The 23,148-nt window shown below is 36.0% G+C and overlaps 1 protein-coding gene across 11 annotated transcripts in view; it reads left to right on the top strand.

Moving 5' to 3' along the window:
* Positions 1-12,717, top strand: part of LOC100114234 (cGMP-dependent protein kinase) — a 474,555-nt gene extending 461,838 nt beyond the window's left edge. For 9 of the 11 annotated variants that reach the window (XM_032601578.1, XM_032601577.1, XM_031925292.2 and 6 more), the window contains one exon: positions 12,359-12,717. In XM_032601578.1, the coding sequence (XP_032457469.1) occupies positions 12,359-12,454 (96 nt within the window). In that variant the 3' untranslated portion in view covers positions 12,455-12,717. 11 annotated transcript variants of the gene reach the window in all.
* The last annotated feature ends 10,431 nt before the right edge of the window (positions 12,718-23,148 follow it).

Genomic DNA, 23,148 nt, shown 5'->3' with positions numbered 1-23,148 from the left:
ACCATGCCTCACGAGGGTCAGTTCACACCATACGAGTTAGTTTTCGGACATTTAGCACGCGTTCCTTCGAACGAGCCACTCGAGCCGGAAGATCTCATTCCCACGTATAATGATTACGTTGTAAACCTTAGTAAACGCTTGAACGAACTCCAAAGAATTGCTCGCGAAAAATTAATTGAATCGAAAATTCGCTCAAAATATTATTATGACAAAAAAATAAACCCAAAAGAATTTAGAATAGGTGATACAGTTTGGTTACTTAAAGGGGGAAAACAATATCAATTAGCTGATCAATCTGAAGGGCCGTATACTGTTGTCGATGTTTTTAACAACCAGCGAAACGTTAAAATCCGAATGCAAAATAAGAAAATTCAAACCGTAAATGCAAATAGACTTCGAGTTTCATATATAGAGCCTGAGGAGGTCTAAAAATATGCGTTATTTTAAGATTAATATATGTATATGTATAAATATATCTGCGTACACACATACATGCGCACACACGTCGTTTGTACTCATTTCAAAAGTATTAAGTAAAAAAAAGCATGAATACGTGTATCCACTAAACAAACACCACACCAGCCCCAGCCGAAATTATGACAAGGCTCCCAAGGTAAATCACTTACTTCAATCGGTTTAATAACATCAACCACCTAAAGAAAAATCAATAACAATAAACAAAATAATGAAATAAAACGTAGTAGAGCACAATATACAAATAATAAAAATATTAAAATTCTCTTACCTCACACATTTTGTTGAAAGTCGGAATAAATAACTGTAACAGACACGAACAAACTAACTGCACACTACTAAAGCACTTGACAGACTGATGACAGATCAGCCTGCATCTCGAGGACGAGCCAGAAAAATCAGAGAAATCGAGCACCTTAGACTAGGAAAGAAAGTGGGGAAAAACACATGGCCTTAAGAAAAAGGAGCTTGGGAAAGAAAGTAATAAAAATTGGAAACCGACGAAAGCGCATGATGGGACCTCCTGCACAGGCCAAAAAGAATGTTGAAATTTCATTTTCAACATTCTTTTTCTGGTGGGGTGGAATTTTATTGCATAAAATCAATTGAAAATATAAATTGTAAAATAAAAAGAGAAAAGTACTCTTAGGGCATAACACTAACTCTAATAAATATCTGCATATACTAATTAACATTCTTTATGTAACAGTTAACTATCATTCGTATACAAACAAAAATTAAATAAATTATACACCTATCAACATATCCCTATCACACTAACAAAATTTTTTTTCCACATATTGTAAATAAAAAATCACCTTTATCAGTAATAGTATACGAAAAATACAAAATAACCCATTATTGTAAACATCCTTCTATATGTAAAATACGAAAAATATCCAATATTGTAAAAATTTCTTTTTGTTTCACCTATATGTAACATACAAAAAGTATCCATTATTGTAAAAAATTTGTTTCCTTCCCTCTATATGAAATCTTATATGCAAAATGCGAAGAATATCCATTGTCTACCAGTAATCACATATGTAAGATACGAAAAATATTCATTACTGTAAATTAACATTTGCGTAACGAAAAATCATTTCTGTACACATCGGAAACTATGAAAACAAAAACTTTCATCAAAATTTATGTATCAAAGAAAAGTACCTTGCAACAAATTATGTAAATAAATAATGATTTGCGGAGAATGAAAATACCCATCATTACTTATAACACACACACATACTAAATTTTACGAACGTCCAGTTTCACTCGTCCGTTCTTTTTCGGGCGGGGAGGTGTAATGGAATCCCCGATTCCATTACGCGCCTACGACACCAATTTAAGTAGGTCACACAATTTTTCTACGCAAGAAACAAGAAACACACATACGTGAGACACTCGCGAGCATCACCATCGCAGCAGCCGCAAGAAGCAGTATTTCCCACCACAACGTATTCCTACAAAAATAGGATTAGAGGCGTAGCGACAAACCGCGCTCTAGGCGAAGATCATCCGAAAGAATGGCTAACGCAAAAAAAACATGACGGCGACGAAATAAAAAGATGTCACTGAACGAGTCGCGATATCCCTCACGAAAATCGACGAAAATCAAAATAGCTATGCGACGAGCAAGCATCGGTCGAGCACGCTCTCCCGAAAACGAATCGTGAAAAGCTACACATGACAGTACGCAGGTGACGAAAAGCAGCAGGAGAGCTGTCACAAGACGCTTTTCCTAAAAACTCAAGGTAATACAAATTTTACGAGGTCACGCAAAGTCAAGAGAAAAGTCGTGAGAATATTAGGCACTCCTAATATGGAAAATCGAGGCTACAGAATTTCCAGTATATAAAGGCCGGGAGCAAAAGGGTTCACATGGTCAGTTTCCTTGAACTCGTCATACTAAACGAATCGCTGCTAGTCGCCAGATCCAGTCGATATCAGTTATACTATTCAAATCAGTATCGAATCAGTTAGTCGCGAGCTAGAACAGCGCGGACGAACTTTGTCGCCACAATAAAACTAGTGCGCACTAAACCAATTAAAAAGTACGGATACGTTAAAGAGTTCGAGAAAGAATAGCTTATACAAAAACTAAGTGATCGTGTCAAGAATAAGACAAGCGCCACTTTCACCGTCCTCTCTCATCACGGAAAGAGAGCCGACACATCGGAGCGCCCATCTGTCAACACCTGCTTCAAAGAGGGACAAGCTAGGAGGATCGAGACGCACACCAGCCTGACCGCACTGAACCACCGACGCCAGGCTTCAGAGCGCCAAGGACCCACAGCTGCAGCTTCCTGCTGAGACATCGATACATCCACACACACACACCCACACATATTATAAAAGGTACTTTTCTTTTTCTTTTCTAATCGAGTGAATAAAATCGTAGTTGCTTTTAAAATTCTATCGGCTTTAAAGTGATTTCGTTATCCGGCTCCCTTTCCCGGAAGGCAGTGACCGCTTCTGCAGTAGCCAAAAGGGATTTCTTTTGAATAAATAAAAATAATAAATAATAGCCGAAGATAGGGACTCGACACCATAAGTATATTGGTGGGTTACGCACATTCCGACGTAACAGTAGCTAAGAAATAAATGTAAATTCTCAATTTTTTCGCCAAAGTTATGTTGTACCCCGTGTATGATATATGTAAACATTGTTTTATATTTCCCCATTACACCGGATTATGTATATTGATTTGATTCTTATTTAAATCAAAGTAAAAAAAAATATACATAAAATTCAGTTTTTTATTTTTCTAGTTGTCCCTGGCCTCTGCGGGTTAAAAAGATGCTAAAGAGCAATTATAACAAAAAAATGTAAGACTCGTTGAAATATGTTGTAAGGGACTAGGAGAGGCTGGGTGGGAAACAGAGTGGCTAATTGATCTTACAATCATATAATATATATGTTGTAATATGTAAATTCATGTGATCGTAATATAAGTCTAGAATAGTAAGCAAAGATTTCGTACAGCGAGTCGAGCTCGAGCTGCGAGACGAGAGACGAGCTCGAGCTCTGAGACTAGCGACGAGCTCGAGCTGTGACACGAGCGACAAGCTCGAGCTCTGAGACTAGCGACGAGCTCGAGCTGTGACACGAGCGACAAGCTCAAGCTACTATATAGACGAACTGCGCATGCCTTGCATATAGGTATACTCGAAGTGCACGCTATACTGTACATTCAGCTCCGTAGAGTCAGACTATATTATACTGTACTATAAGGTAAGATACCCAATAATTGGGCACGTGAAAAAAACAGACCGATAGTTGGACATATTTATATATATGTTCGTAACATTTTAATTAGCTATAGATTTGTAAAATAAAAATTACTCTAGAATTGTAGATTCTATACCATTAAAGTATAACAATTTACAATACAAATAAAAACGAAAAATATAATTTAAAAAATCAATTAAAATTACGTATCGATGGCTACTGCAGGTGTACTACATTCTTTGCTTTTTCGGTCAACAAGTATATTTTGTTTTACCGTACTTAATATAAAAATGCAATGCTTTTCTTACGTATTTTTTTATTTACAATATTTAGGATTATTTTTAAGCATATTCACTATAAGTACACGTTTTCGACAGCATTTACGGCGAGAAATTTGGTGTCCAGTTAAGCGTTCTCATTGACGCAAAGGTAGTGCTACGATGGACAAGTTCTCGTCGTGCGTCTAACTTTAAGTTGCTGAAATCAAGTAATCTTCAGCGAAATGTACACGTGGCTCCGATTGTTGAACACACAGTTTTCACACTATAAACAAAGTGCTGCTCTTGTGTTTAACTAGTGTATACGTTTAAATTGGTGAGGTTTTGTTGTCGAAGAAAAAGAACGGATCGGCTACTTTATTTGTGCAAAAAAACTCTCTCCGAAATTCATAACCGCAAAAGTTTTGCACTTGATAGTAAGTCGATGAACATCGATATAATATTGTTTATTGTTGCTGTTACTATTACTATTAATATATTCATTAGTTTTATACTTGTCAGTTACAGGTTATTTCAAGTTAAAATGGTAAAAAAGATTTAAAAAAGTGCAGCAGGTGGTAAAAGTAAAAAAAGATAAAGCTAGCATTAAAAAGAACAAGCGCTCTGAAATTATAAAAAAGAAGAAACCAGTTTATGACTACAATGATGTTTCCATAAAAAAAGATTTTGAAGCAGTCAAAGAGGGTATGTCACTCAGGGAAGCCGCAAAAAAGTATGGTGTACCAAAGAGTACTCTACACTGGAGACTCGCTCACAACAGTTTAGAAAATGTTAGAAAAGCACCCAAGAAGAGGAAGCTAGAATTGCAATTGGATTTTGGAAAGCCACGAACGAGGTTTCCCAGTTACCAAGAGCAGACAGTTAAATTGCGTTCAAAAGTTTATGCTTTCTAGCAAGAAAGACAGTCCGTTTAAGAACTCACGTCCAGGAAAACACTAGTACCAAGGATTTATGAGGAGAAATCTTACCTTGAGCCAGAGAATAGCACAGAATTTGACAAGCACAAGAGCCTCTGTATGTGAAAGTGATTTACGAAGTTGGATTTCATATGTGAGGGAACGACTAGAAGGACAAAATCTATTGAACATAGGTGTAGAAAGAGTATTCAACCTCGATGAGTTGGCTTTTAAGTTAGTGCCAGAAGGAAATAAAGTTATAGCGAAGAAAGGTTCAAGAACAGTGTATAGAATAGTTGAATGTAGTAAGAAGACAACTATAACAGTTTTGTTTACAGCATCTACGGCTGGTATCTTGGCTCCTCTATGATTATTTTTGAGCTGAAGACAGCACCTAAGAGAGGCACGTTCCAGTGGATTCCTATAGTTTGGGGCGTAGAAAATTCAGAAGGTGGCTGGATGACTGGAGAGAGTTTTTACAGTTACATTAAAAATATTTTTTACAAGTGGCTCGTAGACAACAATTATACCTTCCCTGTTTTGCTATATGTCGACAATCATGCATCACATGTGAATCTCCAACTACTGAAATTTTGTAGGGAAAAGGAAATTGAAATTATTACACTCTGAATTACAATCTGAACTCAACACACATTATCCAACCCCTTGATGTGGCCTTTTTCCATCCACTTTAAGTAAAATATAAAGAAGCTGTTGTGCAGTACAAACTTCAGGATGAGATACTTGATTTCAAAATACATATGGTGGCTCCAGCCCTTCAGATGGCTATCGACTAGATGAACTTCCGAAATGGCATAATACATGGATTTAAAACAAGTGGTTTATACCCTCTGGATCCAAACGCAGTTAATTATAACTAGCAGGATCAACTCACTCCTAACGTCACTCGGTTGATGTTAGGTATAAATGTTCATAGCTCCAAGGAAAATTTAAAGAAAATGATATTGTAATGATATACACAAAAAATTAAAAGGTTGCGCGAGTTTGATTATTTTTCTATGCATGTTAATAACATGATTCGTAATGAGTTACAAATGTAATATAATAGTATGTATGTATGTCAATTAAAAAAAAATTACAGATTAAAAATAAAGTGATATTAATCAAAGTAAGTTGAGTTTATAACAATATTTTTGTAATCATAATATAACACAAACTCAAAATTGTTATGTTCAATGATGAGCTCGGTTTAATATTTATGAAACAGGCATGGTAAGATAAGTAGTAATTACACAAGAACGGTTTGTATCTGATCAATATATTATTTAAGTTTTTAGTTAGCAATTATTTGATTCAGAACTTAATTGATCTCAACAATTCTATGTTTGTTATATTATGAATAAAATAATATTGTAATATTAATATAATATTGTATATTATTTAATATACTATAATTTACGTTATTTGATTGATCATATTTTTTTTAGATCTGTAATTTTGTTTCAATCGAAATTATTATGTTACATAGTATTATTGACATGAACTGTAATATAGAATAAATCAAACTCGGCTAACCGCTTACTTTTGTTAAAAGTTAATATTTTTAAGACATTACATTTTCTTTTCAATCAAACTTATTAGAAGTATCTGAAATATGGTCTAGAAATAAAAAGTATGTTTTATAAACAATAGGTCTTCGAATGCCAAAAATCACAATTTTCATTATTTCAGCTAGCGCAGACTTACTTCAGTTTTGGGCTTCGAAGGACACTTTTTTCTTAATGGATCTACTTTAAACACATATGTTTATGGAATAAATGTGGAAATTTAAATTTCAATTAAAAAAGTTGTCTACAATTTGATAAAAAAATTTGTTCAAATATTAAGAAAATGACAAAAATTATGCTTAACTTGTAGACAACCTTTTCAAATTAAATTTTTTTTTATTCTTACATTCATTCCATAAACATATGTGTTTAAAGTAGATCCATTAAGAAAAAAGTGCCCTTTGAAGCCCAAAACTGAAGTAAGTCTGCGGTAGCTGAAATAATGAAAATTGTGATTTTTAGTCTTCGAAGACCTATTGTTTATAAAACATACATGTATGTACCTGACATATGGTATTTATAAACTTTTTTTGATAATTTTTACAGTATGCCTGAGTTAATATAATTGTTTAATTAATTATTTAACAGTTTAAGGTACTTTTACACAAAAAATCAATCTCATTTTTTTAAGGTGGTGAGATCCACTTAAGTTATTTTTTATATATTGCAACTGCAGAAAATTCTTAAATTTTTAGTTTGCGGGTTCCGCCTCAATCAGTTACGGCAGTGACGTAAGCTCGCGGCGCATGATTAGATTAATACGCACTATTATATTATTTGCATGAAAAAGATATGAGAGGCTTTACATGTTGCTAATATATATATATTTTTTTTTTTACATGGCATTTGGAACTCGAAAATTCATCGCCTCATCTACGCAAGCCTTCCACGCTGCCCTATCTTCTGTCACCCCCACCCAAGATGCACCTCCCCGATCGACACCCACCCGTCCTATTTCTACTAGATCCGCTTTTACGTTGTCCTCCCATCTACGTCTAGGTCTACCTAGAGGTCGCGTTACCATCGGCCTGCCCTTCATGACACGCGCTGCCGTACGGTCGTCTCCCATTCTCGCTACGTGCCCTGCCCATCCCAATCTGCGCGATTTTATTATTCTGTTAATATTTGGTGACGCGTACAGATTGTGTAACTCATCATTGTGTAGTCTCCTCCATTCCCCGGTTTCCTCATCTTTCTGCGGCCCGTATATTTTTCGCAAGACTTTATTTTCAAATACCCTAAAACGGTTGTCCGCCTGCTTAGTGAGAGCCCACGTTTCGCACCCGTACAGAACCACCGGCAGTATTATTGTCCTGTATATTCTTATTTTAACGTTTTTAGACAACAGCCTCGACTTAAGTAAATTACTCACGGCGTAGAAGCAAGCATTACCCGAATGGAGTCTCTTATTTATTTCGACATTAATCTCGTTTCTATCATTTATGGTCGTACCCAGATACCTGAATTCGCTAACCTTTTCAAAAGTAAAATTCACAACTCTGAGATCTTCCTCCCCTCTGCAGATGCCTAGCTTATCCACAATCATGTACTTTGTTTTTGATTCACTCACTTCTAACCCTGTATACTCCACCGCTTTTATGAGGATTTCCGCGTTTCTTGCTACCGTTTCCCTACAATCCCCCAGTATATCCAAATCATCTGCGTAGCCTAGTATCTGCGTTGTTCCATTAAGCGTTGCGCCCAGCTGGCTAACCTGCATTTTTCTAACAGCATACTCTAACGTTAAGTTGAACAGCACCGTAGAGAGCCCATCCCCTTGTTTTAAACCATCGCGTATCATGAAGGGTTCTGATACATTACCGCCTACTCGGACCTTTCCCGTGCTTCCGTTCAGACATATTTGAATTAATCTCACGAGTTTTTTCGGTACAGCGAGAAGTACTAGAATTTGATACATTTTGCTTCGCTTAATAGAGTCGTACGCTTTTTTAAAATCTATAAATAGTTGGTGTATGGTTTCGCAAAATTCCCACTTTTTCTCTAACAACTGTCTTATGGTAAACATTTGATCTCTCGTCGATCTGTTGCGCCGAAATCAGCACTGATAATCTGCTACTATATCTTCCGCGAATGGAGTGAGTCTAGCTTGTATTACGTTTGACAGAACTTTGTAGCACGTTGCTAAAAGTGAAATACCCCTATAGTTATTGCACTCTGTCTTATCCCCCTTTTTGAAAATCGGTATAATGATAGATTCCTTCCAATTTTCGGGTATTGTTTCATTTTTCCAGATGGCACATACTGGTTTATAGATTTTGAAAGTGAGCTCGACGCCCCTATATTTGAGTAACTCAGCTGGTATAGAGTCATTTCCCGCGGCTTTGTTGTTTTTTAGTTTTTTAATCGCGGTCTCTACTTCTTGGTAGCTCGGTTCCTCCACGTGAGGTTCAGCAGTGTGAATTTCGCCCCCTAATTCTTCGCTATTTTTGTGCACGTTTAATAATTTATCGAAATAATTTTTCCACAGCGACAGTAATTCGTTATCATTTGTTACGAGGTCCCCGTTTTCGTCCTTCATCAATTGCGCTCTACTCCTAAAACCCTTTCTGATGGCGTTAATCCCTCTATACATTTCGCGGGGGTTATTTTCCTTACTGTTAGTTTCTATTCTCCTAATAAGATTCTTTTGATACTCCCGCTTCTTATTTCTGTAGATCGCGCTCGTCTGTTTCCTTACGTTTTTATTATTTTGTAAGCTATCTAATTTAGCCTTCTTGCGCCTTTCAAACCAGAGTTCGCACTCTTCGTCAAACCATGGTTTGCTCTTTGGCTTTTTCTTTTTACCCAGTACTTTGTTCGCGGCCTCTTTTACCGTTTTTTCGATGTCCCCCCATAAGCTATTCGGTTCGTCATTCCCCTCCGGCGATGTGTTTGCTTCTTCAAGTGCCTGAAACCTGTTATTAATTTCTATCTGGTACCTAATTCGCTCTGTTCTATCTCGTAGTTTCTCAATATCGAAGCTTTCTACCTTGTTTGCTCGCTTACTATTTTGATTCGCTACTAGTCTAGCTCTTAATTTGGCTACTACTAGGAAGTGGTCCGAGTCGCTATCTGCCCCTCTGTAAGCCCTTACGTCAAGAACATTAGTATGACGTCTTTTTTCAATGAGGAAATGATCAATTTGGTTCTGTGTGGCCCCGTCCGGCGATGTCCACGTTGCCTTGTGTATGTTCATGTGCTTAAAACACGTAGTTTTGATTATCAGATCTTTTGCCGCCGCGAAATTTATGACCCTAATACCGTTATCATTGCTGGCTTCGTGCAGGCTTTCCTTACCTATAGTAGGCCTAAACATTTCCTCCCTACCTATTGTAGCATTGAAATCGCCTAATACTATTCTTGTGTCGTAAGACGCGAACTGGTCGATTACCTGCTCTAAAGTTTCGTAATAGAGATCCTTAGCTTCTTCTTCTTTGTCCTCCGTAGGACAGTGTACATTAATAAATACATATCTATACCATTCCCCTTCGATAATGATGTACGAGAGCCTATCATTGACGGATTTGAAACTTTTAACCGAATGTATGATGCTTTTGCTTACGAGAAATCCGGTGCCTAGAGATCCCCCACTCCCGGCCCCATACAGGTACGTGAAGTTACCCGATGCTAGTACTCCGCCATCTGGCCACCGCGATTCCTGTATTGCTACCAAATCTAGATTGTACCTATCAGCTTCCTTTACGAGTTCTTTAAACGCACCTGCTCTGTATAGACTGCGAACATTCCAAGTTCCGACCCTTAAGTCCCTTTTGGTTCGGATTTGATTTTTTGAGCCATGATGTTATGTTAAACCCGCGCGCTTCGGATCCTGTTCCGATCGCAGGTGAGTCCATCGTTCTAGAAGTGATAACCCCCATACCTCTCTAGAACTAAGTATGAGAGCTTTCCGACTTTGACGAGGACAGTGTCAATTCGTCGTCAGACACACTACGGTTTCATTCTCGCATCCTAACGCCCCCCTGCAAGGCAGCGCGCCTTCGCTGGCATCGTTACCGCGTAAGACCAGGTGACGAATCATTCTACACATCCCCTTTCGGGGCAGTTGTCATCGCTCCCGCATCCTCCTCGGCAGCAGGATTTTTGCCCATTTTTGTAATGTGTGATGAAAGAGATAGATTGAGAGATAAGAGATAATGTGAAGTGTTTTTGTTGTTGTGGTGCTTGCGTAGTGTTTCTAGATGAATGCGTTCGACAGTGTGGGCTCATCACACCCACGCCTGTTCCTATCGGCTGTCCGCGTCTGCTTATTCAATTTATTCGCAGCTAACCTCTTTCTCAGGGGCTGTTCCTCTATCCGCAACCTAAGGACGCGCTGTGTAATGGTGATAGGCACCGACCCGTCCGATCTGGACGACAACGCCCAAAACCCGCTTAAGGTAGCGGCATTGTAACAGTGTTGCTAATATATATCCAAAAAAAACTAAAGCATCCATTGTGAATTACGATTAATAAACGAACGCATTTACCGATAATCTATTGTACTCATTTCATCGCCACAATATTTTCGCAATCGTGAACTAAACTCCTCACGAAGAACAAAACCATCGACTCTCACGTGTAACATTTGTACGATAATATTCATATATTACAATATCAGTCCGAGCATGCGTACAAATATTTCATAGGATAATATTTGTAGATTTTTCTAGTCTTTGCGACAATATATATATATATATATATATATATATATATATATATATATATATATATATATATATATATATATATATATATATATATATATATATATATATATATATACATATTGTCGCATCAGCACTGTTGAATTATTTTAAAAGAAACTTATCTGCAGACATTCCTCAAGCTTTTCAACGAGATGAATTGATTGGAATTTGGACCGGAGACAGTATCAATAAAAGTGTAGAAAAGATTATTACTTACTGATATTAAGAACCTTCATAATCAATTTAAAGAACAGTTTCCTGAACATCCGATTGGGCTTACCAAGTTTGCGGAACTGAGACCAAAATGTTGTGTCTTTGCAGGATCCTCTGGTACACACAATGTATGTGTATGTACGATACACCAAAATTTCAAGGCGATGATTGACGCAGTAAATATAGAAAAAATCTCAAACAATATTCTGAAGAATTATAAAGATTGTTTGAATTTCGTTCTATGTGAGGATCCCAAACCAAATTGTTATTTGAATGAATGCAAATTTTGTCCCGACATTCAAAAGTTTTCTAATTACGTTGAGAACATTATAGGAGAGCACATTTATAACCATTTACCACACAAACCCCCATATCGATACTTTATATTGATCTAAAATCATTTGTTGCGGTAAAATTGGTTTAGTGTCGGTATAATGTCCGCCAGTTTGGATCCAACATTTAAAATTTCGAAATTTCGAGGTCAAGCTAAGATTCAATGACCCCGAAAACCCCCATATCGATACTTTAAACTGATCTAAAATCATTTGTTGCGGTAAAATGGGTTTGGTGGAGGTATAATGTCCACCATTTTGATTCCGCCATTTTTGATTTTGGAATTCCGTCAGCATTGTCAATAATATGTCCTATCATTAGTTGTACATGCTTTTTTGTGGGATATTTCACAAATTAGAACATTTTTACTATTGTTTTTGTTGAATGTGCTATGAAAACGTGGGTTTCAGGCTCCATATTTTATGCGCCACATTGGATTTTTGAAAAGGCCAGAACTTTTTCAAAAGCCCTTGACCAGACGATTATTTTGAGACCTCAAACGTCTTGTTAGGTTAACCCAAATTTTGGGTGCACTGATGGTCCGGTTGACGTGAAACGTCCCATATATATATATATATAAATATTTATATATGTGAATATATATATATATATCTTAGGCAACAGTAATATATATGAATACAGGTTTATATTTTTTCAGATACGTAGCTCAACTGACACTCGAAATTTTGAAAGATATCCACCTGATAAAGAATTACCTCCAGATGAAAATTCCAATTGGGATATTGAATTCTAACCTAATGATAAGAAAATAATTATTTATGTGTTTATTTCTTTAACCCAAACTTCTTTTCCTCACCTTTTTTTGAGCCTTTTATTTTTATCTGCATTTTTTATTAGATTTGTAATGCTATTACAAAATACAAGACAAATATTCATAATGTTATAATTATAAGGAAAGATATATTTAGAATGTACAATACAAGCAAGTGTATCCATATCACAAAGCTTTGTAGTGTATATTTAACTCAAACAAAATATATGCATTTCCAAGAAAAACGCGAGCGTTTGTGTGGGTGTGCCAATAACGCTTTGATATTTTTCATTATAGGTACCTTGTTTTTATTGACATTTTGGTTTAATGTATTACAAATATTTATTACTTTATAAATAAATATTGTGGCATGGCAAATCCAATTCAAGAAGAAAATGAAAAATCACAAAAGTAGCAAACATCAAAAAAAGAAAGTCACCGGAGAAGAAAATTGGTATTCAATGTCCATCATTGACTAAAAATTTACTCATATCATTGCCAAGAAAATCATAGAACTTGATATTATTGTTAAAAATATTCCTATTGAAGAAAAATTCGTAAATATATTATACCACTTGCAAAAATTGACTTAATTATCCACTGACTGAAAAATTATGATCGAGTGTATAATTTATGTTCCAATTTTTTGCAATCCATTTATGACCCCAGGGCCAAGAAGTAACATTTTGAAACAAAATCGACAAAATTATATGCAGATATACTAAACTATTATAAAAATTAATTTAAAAACTAGCAAGAACCGCTCGCTTCGGTCGCAATTTACAAATTAATTGTTATGTTATTTAATTATTTCACGTGTCATTATCAAGCGCCAAAAATATGCTTATTGTTATTGTTCGTAAGATTTTTTGGCTTATTAGTATGTTTTCTGAGCTAAACTATGATTTCCAACAAAAATATTAGTGAAAAGGCTGCTTATTTTTATAATATGTGAGTCTATAACCCACAAATGCTAAAATTACGTTTTTCTTCTTTAGACCGAAATGTGAAAGGACCGTTAAGTTAGCCGCAAGAAGTGTTAGGACCGTGAAGTTGTCCGCAAAGCTATATACAGATGAGATTTGTTTTCTCAAGAAAATATAATAATATATTACGATATTTTAAATTAAGAGGTTGCGAGTGCATACTCTGCGTTCCGGAGGTCTAGGTGGCGCGCTCCGTGGTTTTTTGTGTCCAGGTGTAAAAATCATTCGAGGAAGGTGTCTAGAGGTACAGGGTGGCCGATAACGACGTCTAGGAGGTAGTTAGCCCCGTGGTTTTTGGTGTCTAGGTGTACAAATTATTCAAGGGCGGCGTCTAGGTGTACAGGGTGGCCGATGACGAGGTCTGGGTAGTTCGCACCGTGGTTTTTGGTGTCTAGATGTAGAGATAATTCGAGGGTGATGTATATTAGAACAATCAGTAATTTCATCTTAGTAATAAAAATGTTACAAAAAAGCTGTGGTCGAGTGATGCTAAAGATGCTTATATTTTATTTTTACGACTTTGAATATGAAATACTCTAAACAATTTTAAAAAAAGGATTGAAATCTATAAAAAAAATCAACTCTTAAAAAAGTAAACAGTTAGGCGAGTTCAATATATTCCGCAACAAAATTACAGATAGAAAAGAACTGAGATCAATCAAACAAAGTCAAGTTTATTATGTTTAATCGTAATGAAGCAAAGAAGAACTCTCAAGACAATTACTACGTCACTTGCCATGCCCATTTCATTTTGTTTATTGGTGAACAACTAAATTTTCTTTTTATATATATTAGAACGCCATACAAACACTATATGTACAATTAAAATTAACGATAAGAATAATTATAAATGAACATTTATTGTTGAATGATATTATTTTTTAATAATTTGAATCTCTTAATGCATCAAATTAAATCAAATCGAACTAGAACTGAATCTGCAGATTACATCTTGTTATATGCATAAATACATACAGCACTCGTTATTTCATGTTCACAAACACGTCGCTTTAAAAAAAGATCATATGTGCACAAATAATTATTGGCGCATCCCTTTCATCTGGACTAATCTTTAAATAATCATTCAAATCCGTGTGTATACATATATTATGTGTATACATACGTATATATTTGGAATACGAGAGTCTCTTCTTCCTTAGATTTCACGCGCTATTGCTGAAGGACGAGACACAGGAAAGGCGCCGCAATAAAACACTCCGGTTATTACAACTAATGCTTCGAAGACTTTATTACTTAATATCACAGAGAGATTATGAGGCGTGTGCTCTACTCGGTGGCCGAACCCAGAATGGCGACCGGGGGCGCGCTCCCCGCTCGCCACGGCGTGGCGTCGGCCGGACGGCATTATGGCGTTGACTTCGGCAGTGACTTCGCTAATCGAAGTCGGGTCTCGGCCGCAGCGTCTGCTTGCGCTGGCGGCTCTTCTGCCCAGTGCGTGTGACCACATATATGTCATAATATATGTCGAAAATATAAATACGAATATATTCATTTGTTCTATTGTTTTTGGAATTGTTCTCACAGCTTACAATGCATCTAGACCAAATCTTAAAAATGTTTTATGGTAGGAATGTATATTTTTATTATATTTACCTGTTTAATAGAATACAATTTAATAGTTTCTTATTTCTAAAATACATCAAGTTTTGGGGAATAAATGCAAATAAAAATCTGGTCGGACTGACAGACAGACGGACATTTTTCAAGCGCTTTTATTGCTAAAAACAAATTGAAATTTGATATAATTGAAATCTTTTTTGTATTTATTCATTGTATTTATCCATCAATATTCACGTGAATTATTGTCTCAATTTTACCCCCAGAATCGATTTCCGCATTCAGAATTTGAAAATTATGAATTTTTTTGTAATTTGTTTAAATAATTTGTTGTAAACAATTGCAAATGACATAAGAAAAAATACGTATATTTTATTTTTCACTTATACAAAGGATAGCACAGTTTGTTTGTGGCTATCTCAACCAGTCTTAGCATGGGCTTTAATGGGTTAATAAAGCTGTTCAGAGAGCGAGACCCACGCAGACATATTGGCATCCACGCATCATCGCACTGCTTCTCTTCAGTAGTTGCCAAGGCCGATCCTGTTGAATTTAATACATGTCATTAGCTTCCTGACATCATCCGAAGGACATCGTCTTTGCCTAAACTTCATCGTAGTTGTAGGCAGTGATAATAGTTCATACGGTGTAAAATTATTTCGGGCTCTGCCTTAGTGCACTTGTGTATTGGTTAAGTGTTAAATAGTAGTTGGTTAAGGCATATTTAGTTAGTATTTATGTTAAGCAGGCGCATAATTTTCTTTTTGTTTAAAATTGATGCGCTATTCATTTGTGTGCATGTTGTGCGAGCGACAAAATTATATTTGTAGCTACTCTTTAGGTTAGGTTGCCTGACCACGTGGCTTATGATTCTTTGAACTTCGTTGTTTGATGGATGTGTTGTTAACTACTTTCAGCTACTACTAACCACTTTCAGTGCTTAAAGTCAGTGCTTACAATTTTTTCTCTTGAGCCTTTTCCTTAAATAAGCTTTTACAAAAATTTCGTCCTGTCTCACCGCACGTACTACTGAAAACGAGTACTCATGTATACGAGTTAAGTAGCGATTGGCATTACCAATGTACGACTAATTTCAAGTCAAATCACTTTTATGTATTAGGGCTGCATCTAAACTTGCTTGCCAAAGGCGTTTTCTTTATGATAAATTAGTCTTATTGTGAAACTGCACTTATTTTTCGTTAGGAATAGATAAAATAATTATTTATTATCATTTTTTTGTTGGGTTTCACTAGAATTCGTTTATGTGAGAATTTAACACTCTGTAATGCCGAAGTGTAGGAGACGTTCAAATAACGTAGCGAACAAAGGCATACATTGCAATAAATGTAATCTTTCGTTTCACGAGGGTAGTCTTGCACGATTTGTAAGTGGAAGGTTTGTAAACGCTATTGTGAATCGACGTTCTATAGTTTAAACAATATTATTGCTCGGCGTGAAAATTCCACTGAAAATTATAATCGTAATTCTGCATTCAACAACGCTAGAGATCTAAATAACGACTCATTTCACGACGTTACTTCGCTTAACAATAGCACGGTTTTAAAAACCTAACCAGGACTTCAAATAGTTTTAGTCAGGGAATTGCGTCAGGAAATTGCGCTATGGATGTACCAGATGATTGGAGCACTCTTTCTATAGATGATAAACTTGCCGCGGTTTTTTAAGTGTCCGTCACAAACTCGCACGTAGGCAATTCAACTGTGACGACTAACAACCTTACTGTAAAAGTCGATAAGTTGCTTGTAGATATTTTAAGACATAGTAAGCACTTGCAAGATTTGGAGGAAGAGAATGCTACCTTGCGTACCGAACTAACAGGGTTAAAGAATAGACAGGCAATGGGTAATGCGAAATATTTAATTGAGGTAACAGACATACCATTAAATTGTCAGATCCCCTTAAAAGCACAACAGCTACGATGTTTCGTAAATATAATTTAGACTCCGAGTTTTCAAATGTATATAGCTACAAAGAAATCAAACCAAGGCATGCGTGGGAGACTGATACCTTAAATAATCAGTTAAAAGGCATGGGTACCTACTTATATGTTATTGAGTTTAAATCAGTTTGTGTACCCGACAATGTCCTTAAGGTTAAGCGTTCTCGTGGTGTTTTGAAGATCAGTGATTTGTACTCTAACGAAGGGGATTCGATTATTAATTTCTACGAAATGTTGTCGCCGTATGCCTATAATTTGTATTGTACTGCCAAAAATCAAGCTCGTTCGCTAGACTACAAATATGTTTGGGTTAGTAATGATAATGTGTTAGTACGTAAGCATGATAAGTCCAGAATTATTTATATAGTAACTGAACGCGATATAGAATCACTGCAATGACATAAATTACTAAAGCCAAATACACATAATAGCGCGAACTGCTTATTAATTGTTGATATTAAGAATAAGATAAAAACAGCATCGAGTACGTTGCGCATAGCCCAGCTAAATGCAAATTTTATGATAGCTCATTTTGTTGAAATCGAGGCATTTTTCATTATCTTGTGAATTGATATTTTATCCATTTTTGAAATATGGCTTACGCTACTGCATGAATCCTCTAATTTAAAAATTACTGGCTGTAATTTTGTGCGCAATGATAGAGGACTCAAATCGCATAAGCGTGCTAATGTTACTCAAGAGGCGCTTTGTGACTATGTTCAGGGTGGGGGTGCCGCATTTTTTGTACTGAATAACCTAGTTTTTTCCAAATAATGCACTTCTAATTGACACCATAAATGAAACAGAATATCTGCTTTTGAGTATTGAAGGCAAACAAAAGTTATTTGGCTCAATTTATCGTCGCCCGAAGGGTCAGACTTTGATTAAGTTTTTCACTTGTAACACGCCGTATAAGCACCGCAAAAAATTATAATAAATATTAAAAACTAAAATTTATTGAACGATATTTTAGATATTTTACGCGAGTATCTCACGTTCCCCCACTTTTTATTTGAATGCTTCGAGCCACAGCTGACAGCTGAGCTCACAGCAGCAGCAGAACACCAGTAGCGCCACGAGTCAGCCAGCGGCAGCAGCAGAAGCAGCGAGAAAGCGGGGAGAGCGCGCAACGCACGTGTATAACTATATACAGCGAGCGGCGAGCGCAGTGGCGTGATAATACAGAAGCGTAGGAGTAGCGAGCGACTAGCGGCGCGGCACGAGCATTAGAATATATGTGTATGAATGATTAATACATATAGGTGTAAATGTACGTGTGCCGGTATGGATGTGATAGGGTCGATACCCGCTCTCTCCGTTGCGTATATAAGGGCCTGTACGGCCTATCTGAGCTCACTAGCCGAAACTCAGCTTAAGCGTCAGCGCAACTAAAGCACCTTGTCCATACTCATAAGCAACTTACGTCTTAAGTAGGTAAAACTTAGAAACATTTTCGTATTTACGAAATACTTATAAATTTGTCGAGTCAAATCTGATAACGCAACTCAAGCGTATCAGTAGAAGAAACAAAATAATTTCAAATATCCTTGTAAAATTCTGATCTAGACTGAATAACGAAAACGTAAAGAGTATTGATCTGCAAATATAATGTAAAATCAAAGCGAATACATAAATTTTTCTGTTACCAAAAATATTTGCAATTTACGCGATATTCTCTCTAAAAAGACTATTCGTTGCAATTGAAACAAAATAACAAAACTTTTATTATTGTAATATTATTCCACTACCTGGCATCCCGGACATCTTTAATTATATTAATATATTTCAAACATAGAATCAAATTTCTTTTTATGATCTGTCGTCATAGTTACGATGCAGATCAGCAAATGTTAATTACTCTTCAATAAAAGCTAAATTCATTCTACGCGCACAGGACGGAGAAGAGTAATGACTGTTTCACACTAGCCTGCAAACAGTGTCGAATTTATTTTGTAATTTAGTCATAGCTGGTGATTTAAATTTTGAACCTTTCGGTTAATAAATTTCATGGTGTGAGCTTCCGTCAATCGGTTCTCGAACACTCAATATTTCTTGTTCCGTTCGGAGCTACACATCATTGTGAGCACTCAGAATCGTGGCTCGATGTTATTATTTGTGATTCGGAATCCAAGATTAATTTATAATAAAAAGTCTATAGCCCCTTTTATAAACGGATATGACTATATTATAATTGATTATGTTTTTGATATACAAGAGAAGAAAGAAATGGTTGTAGTTTCACGAGATTTAAGAAAATATTCACCAGATACTTTTTGACTGCTCTCTTTACCGAATTGCAGGCCCGAATTGTACAGATGTCAGATGTAAATGATACTGCGTGCACATTTCCTGAAATGGCTCCTCATCTTTCATTCGATTTTCATGTGCCATTTACCTTACGTAAATTGCACCGCCAACCTGCTCCTTGGTTTTCAAAGGATCTCTGCAAAGAACGCGACCGATTATACATTTATTGCAAATGTACAGCTAAAGATCATGTCTTCGAGAGTTACAGGTCGTTCAATAACCGTGTCAAACGTGCAATAAAGCACGCTCGTGATACTTGAATTGTCACAAACAGCCAAGATCGTTCAAGAACTTGGAGCATATTGCGCAAGTTTGGGTCGCTGCAATCATACCAAAACTACACGTGTACAAAGTATCCTCCTTTAATTTAAGCTCAAAAGAACCATTCGTTCCCTTGAAATCCTACGAACAGTGAAAAAATTCACAAAATATTGCACCGAATGCCACAATGGGCCAGCAGGGATAATTAAGGCTTTAGCACGGTATAGTTAAGGGTTGGGCTTCGAAGGGCATTTTTTCTTAATGGAATTACTTCAACACATATGTTTATGCAATTAATGTAGGGATTTAAAGAAAATCTTAATTTAAAGTTATCTACAAGTTAAGCATAATTTTTGTCATTTTCGAAATATTTAAACAATTTTTTTTTCAAATTTCCACATTTGTTCAATAAACATGTGTGTTTAAAGTAGATCCATTAAAAAAAAAGTGCCCTTCGAAGCCCAAAACTGAAGTAAGTCTGCGGTAGCTGAAATAATGAAAATTGTGATTTTTGGCCTTCGAAGACCTATTGTACCTGACATATGGTATCTATTAACTTTGTTTGATAATTTTTATAGTATTTCTAAGTTAATATAATTGTTTAATTGATTACTAGCAAAAAAACGCTCGCTTCGCTCGCGATTAACAAATTAAATGTGATCATATTTAAGGGAATGTCGTCCCAAAAAACACTGTTTTTCTATTACATAAAACTTTTTGAATAAAGATTGCTAATGAAAAACCGAGTCTGTAGCGCCGTAGTGTTAAGTTTAATGAATCGTTCAACCGGAAAAAAATTCGATCGGACTTTCTGTTTGTCTAGAAGTTTGAAAATACAAAATACTCCGTGGTGGATTTGCGAAGCTTTTGCGCCGAAATCCCCTTAATTATTTGACGTGTGTTAGGGTAGTAATGAATTTACCGAACTAACAAAGTAACGTTGTGTGATTATGCGGATGATAGCTTACTCTCCCATACGGGGGAGATCAGTACTTCGCACTGATTGTCGCGGCGAAGCTGTTTGCATGATAATAAAACACCAAGGAAGATTAAATTATTAACGAGAACGACTTACTTGTGTTTGTTGACGGGGATGACCCAAAGGTTGACGATCAAAACTCTCAAATCAAATAATCTCTTAGACTCAATTATTTCAAAAATTCCTTTATTTGTTTCTGAAGACTTCAAATAACTTTCAAATGGAATAAGACACAATTTCGGTAAATGATGATCAAGACGGAAACACAATTAAGACTAAACTCCAACTTAAAGACTCAGAAATGTAACTATAAAATCGAACTCTTGAATAGCGTCCTTACTCTTGGATCGCACACACAGGAATGAATAATCGGGGGAGGCGAAGCTTGAAGAAAGCGTCATGGCTTTCTCCCACACAGGGTCTTTACTTCTCCTTCGCACTTCAGTTTAGCCGCGCTCTCTTTCTTACTCATTAGGCCTTATGGGCCTAAGTACGGTCAACAGCTAAACTGCAGGGTCGACTGTGCACGCGCGCTTTCAGCCGAGGGAGGAGAAGTTAGTTTTGGTTTAGGGTTACTTCTTGCGCTCGTTAAGCATCGAAGTTTCTGGATTTTTCCTGCTGTCTTTGTTTCATTTAATTTAATATTTCTGAATATTCATCCAGTAACTTCGTCACTTAACAACGTGTCATTACTAAATATACTGTTAAATATTAGATGTACACTCGATTATAGTTAATTCTTGTGGAACGTTTTTGAAATGCCCCAATAAGATTGCCATATTGATAAATTCTAACCAATCAAAAGCACGACTTTATAAGACGTGAACGTTGTTTATGAGACGTGACGGAAACGTTTTATAAGAATTAATTACTGTCGAGAATAAATGAATATATTCAATACAGCCAACATTCTATAAAAGTAGTTATAGCTACTAATATACAGGACCGGCTTTAAAATTATAGAATAAAATAGAAATAAATTTTGAATATTAAAAAATGTTTTTATAACACGTGCATAAAAAAGACCATTTTCGGCGCCTATAAACTGGACCGAAAATGGGGGTTTCCGAGCGTCACACAAAAAGTAGAGCGAGAGTCCCTGATCACAATACATGTATCAATTAATCCATTTTCGCCCCCTATATAGGTAGAACGAGCCTACAATAATCGGAGAATCGGAAATCGAGCGGACCGAAAATGGTCGTTTTCTCCTCTAGAGGCGAAATTTTTTTTTGTTCGTCTCCTTACTAAAGCTTAAAATCGTTAAAAACTGTTGAAACAATTTCCAAAATATCAAAAATTTCCAAAATTTTCAAAATGTTAAAAATTTCTCAAAATGTTCAAATTTGCCAAAATTTTCAAATGTTCAAATTTGCCAAAATTTTCAAATTTTCAAAATTCTCAAAATTTTTTAAAATTTGCAGTTTATTAAAATTTTGATTTACTAAATTTTAAAAGCTTTACTAAAAATATATTTAAATAAATAAAATAATTAAATAAAATATATATGTATGCATATATATGAATCAATACACGCCCACCGTAGTGGACAACTCGAAAAACTTCATTCTCGATCCACTTCATAGGCGACTCAAATGGTCTTCCTTATACACTTCTTATAAAAAGCACGGTGAACAACGAGGGGCGAATGTGCTTTTCCAGAATCGGATGGAATCATCCTCGCTTGGAAAAGTCCATTTTCGCCCCTTGTTGTACAATGTACTATTTCAAACTCTTTGCAATTATTTGATGACAATTGTTGGAAGTGGTGGATGAATAAGTGAGGCAGATTTATTATTGATAATAATAAATAGTAGTTTATTGATAGAGTGGCTTGAGAGCCAGTCGTAGTCGGCAGTGCGTCCGCTCAGCTCGGAGTCTTACAGGCAAGAGAGAGAGAGAGAGAGAGTATAGTACAGTGTCGCATAGTCTGACTCCACGGAGCTGAGTATACAGTATAGTATGCGCTTAGAGTATATACGCGAGGCATGCGCACTATGCTCGCGTTCGATCGAGCTTGTTTCGTTGCACCAAATCGTCGTCAACCAGTAGATGGCGTGACGAGTATCGTTTTAAGTATTAAAACTGTATAAATTCACATATTACAACACGCCTCCTGAATTTTACAGTCGTGATATTTTTACATTATAATTCGATACATTTGAGTTTTTAATTTTGCATACAATTTGTCATCGCATTTTTCATTAATTGAATTGATTGAGAGAGAGAGAGAGAGAGAGAGAGGGAGAGAGAGGGGGAGAGAGAGAGAGAGAGCGAGAGATGGAGAGAGAGAGAGAGAGAGATTAAATAAGTTTTACTTCTGTACATTGTGTTGTACAATTCAAAATAACAGTATAAAGTAAAACAAGTTATAATTTGTGTGTGTGTGTGTGTGTGTGAGAGATGATATATATAGAGTGAATGTGAAATGATATATATAAAGTGGAGGAGTGTAAGTGTTTGTGAGATGATTATGAGTTTTCAAGTGCATAAAAATATTCTTTAGCTAATTGTTTGAAGTGTGACATGGATTTAGTGTTGCGAAGGCGTGATGGTAGCGAGTTCCAGAGGTATGAGGCGCTTATATGGAATGAACCTTTCAGCG

This window comes from Nasonia vitripennis (genome assembly GCF_009193385.2).
Source record: "Nasonia vitripennis strain AsymCx chromosome 2 unlocalized genomic scaffold, Nvit_psr_1.1 chr2_random0009, whole genome shotgun sequence".
NCBI classification, from domain to species: domain Eukaryota; kingdom Metazoa; phylum Arthropoda; class Insecta; order Hymenoptera; family Pteromalidae; genus Nasonia; species Nasonia vitripennis.
This window is presented reverse-complemented; position numbering and strand designations above follow the sequence as displayed.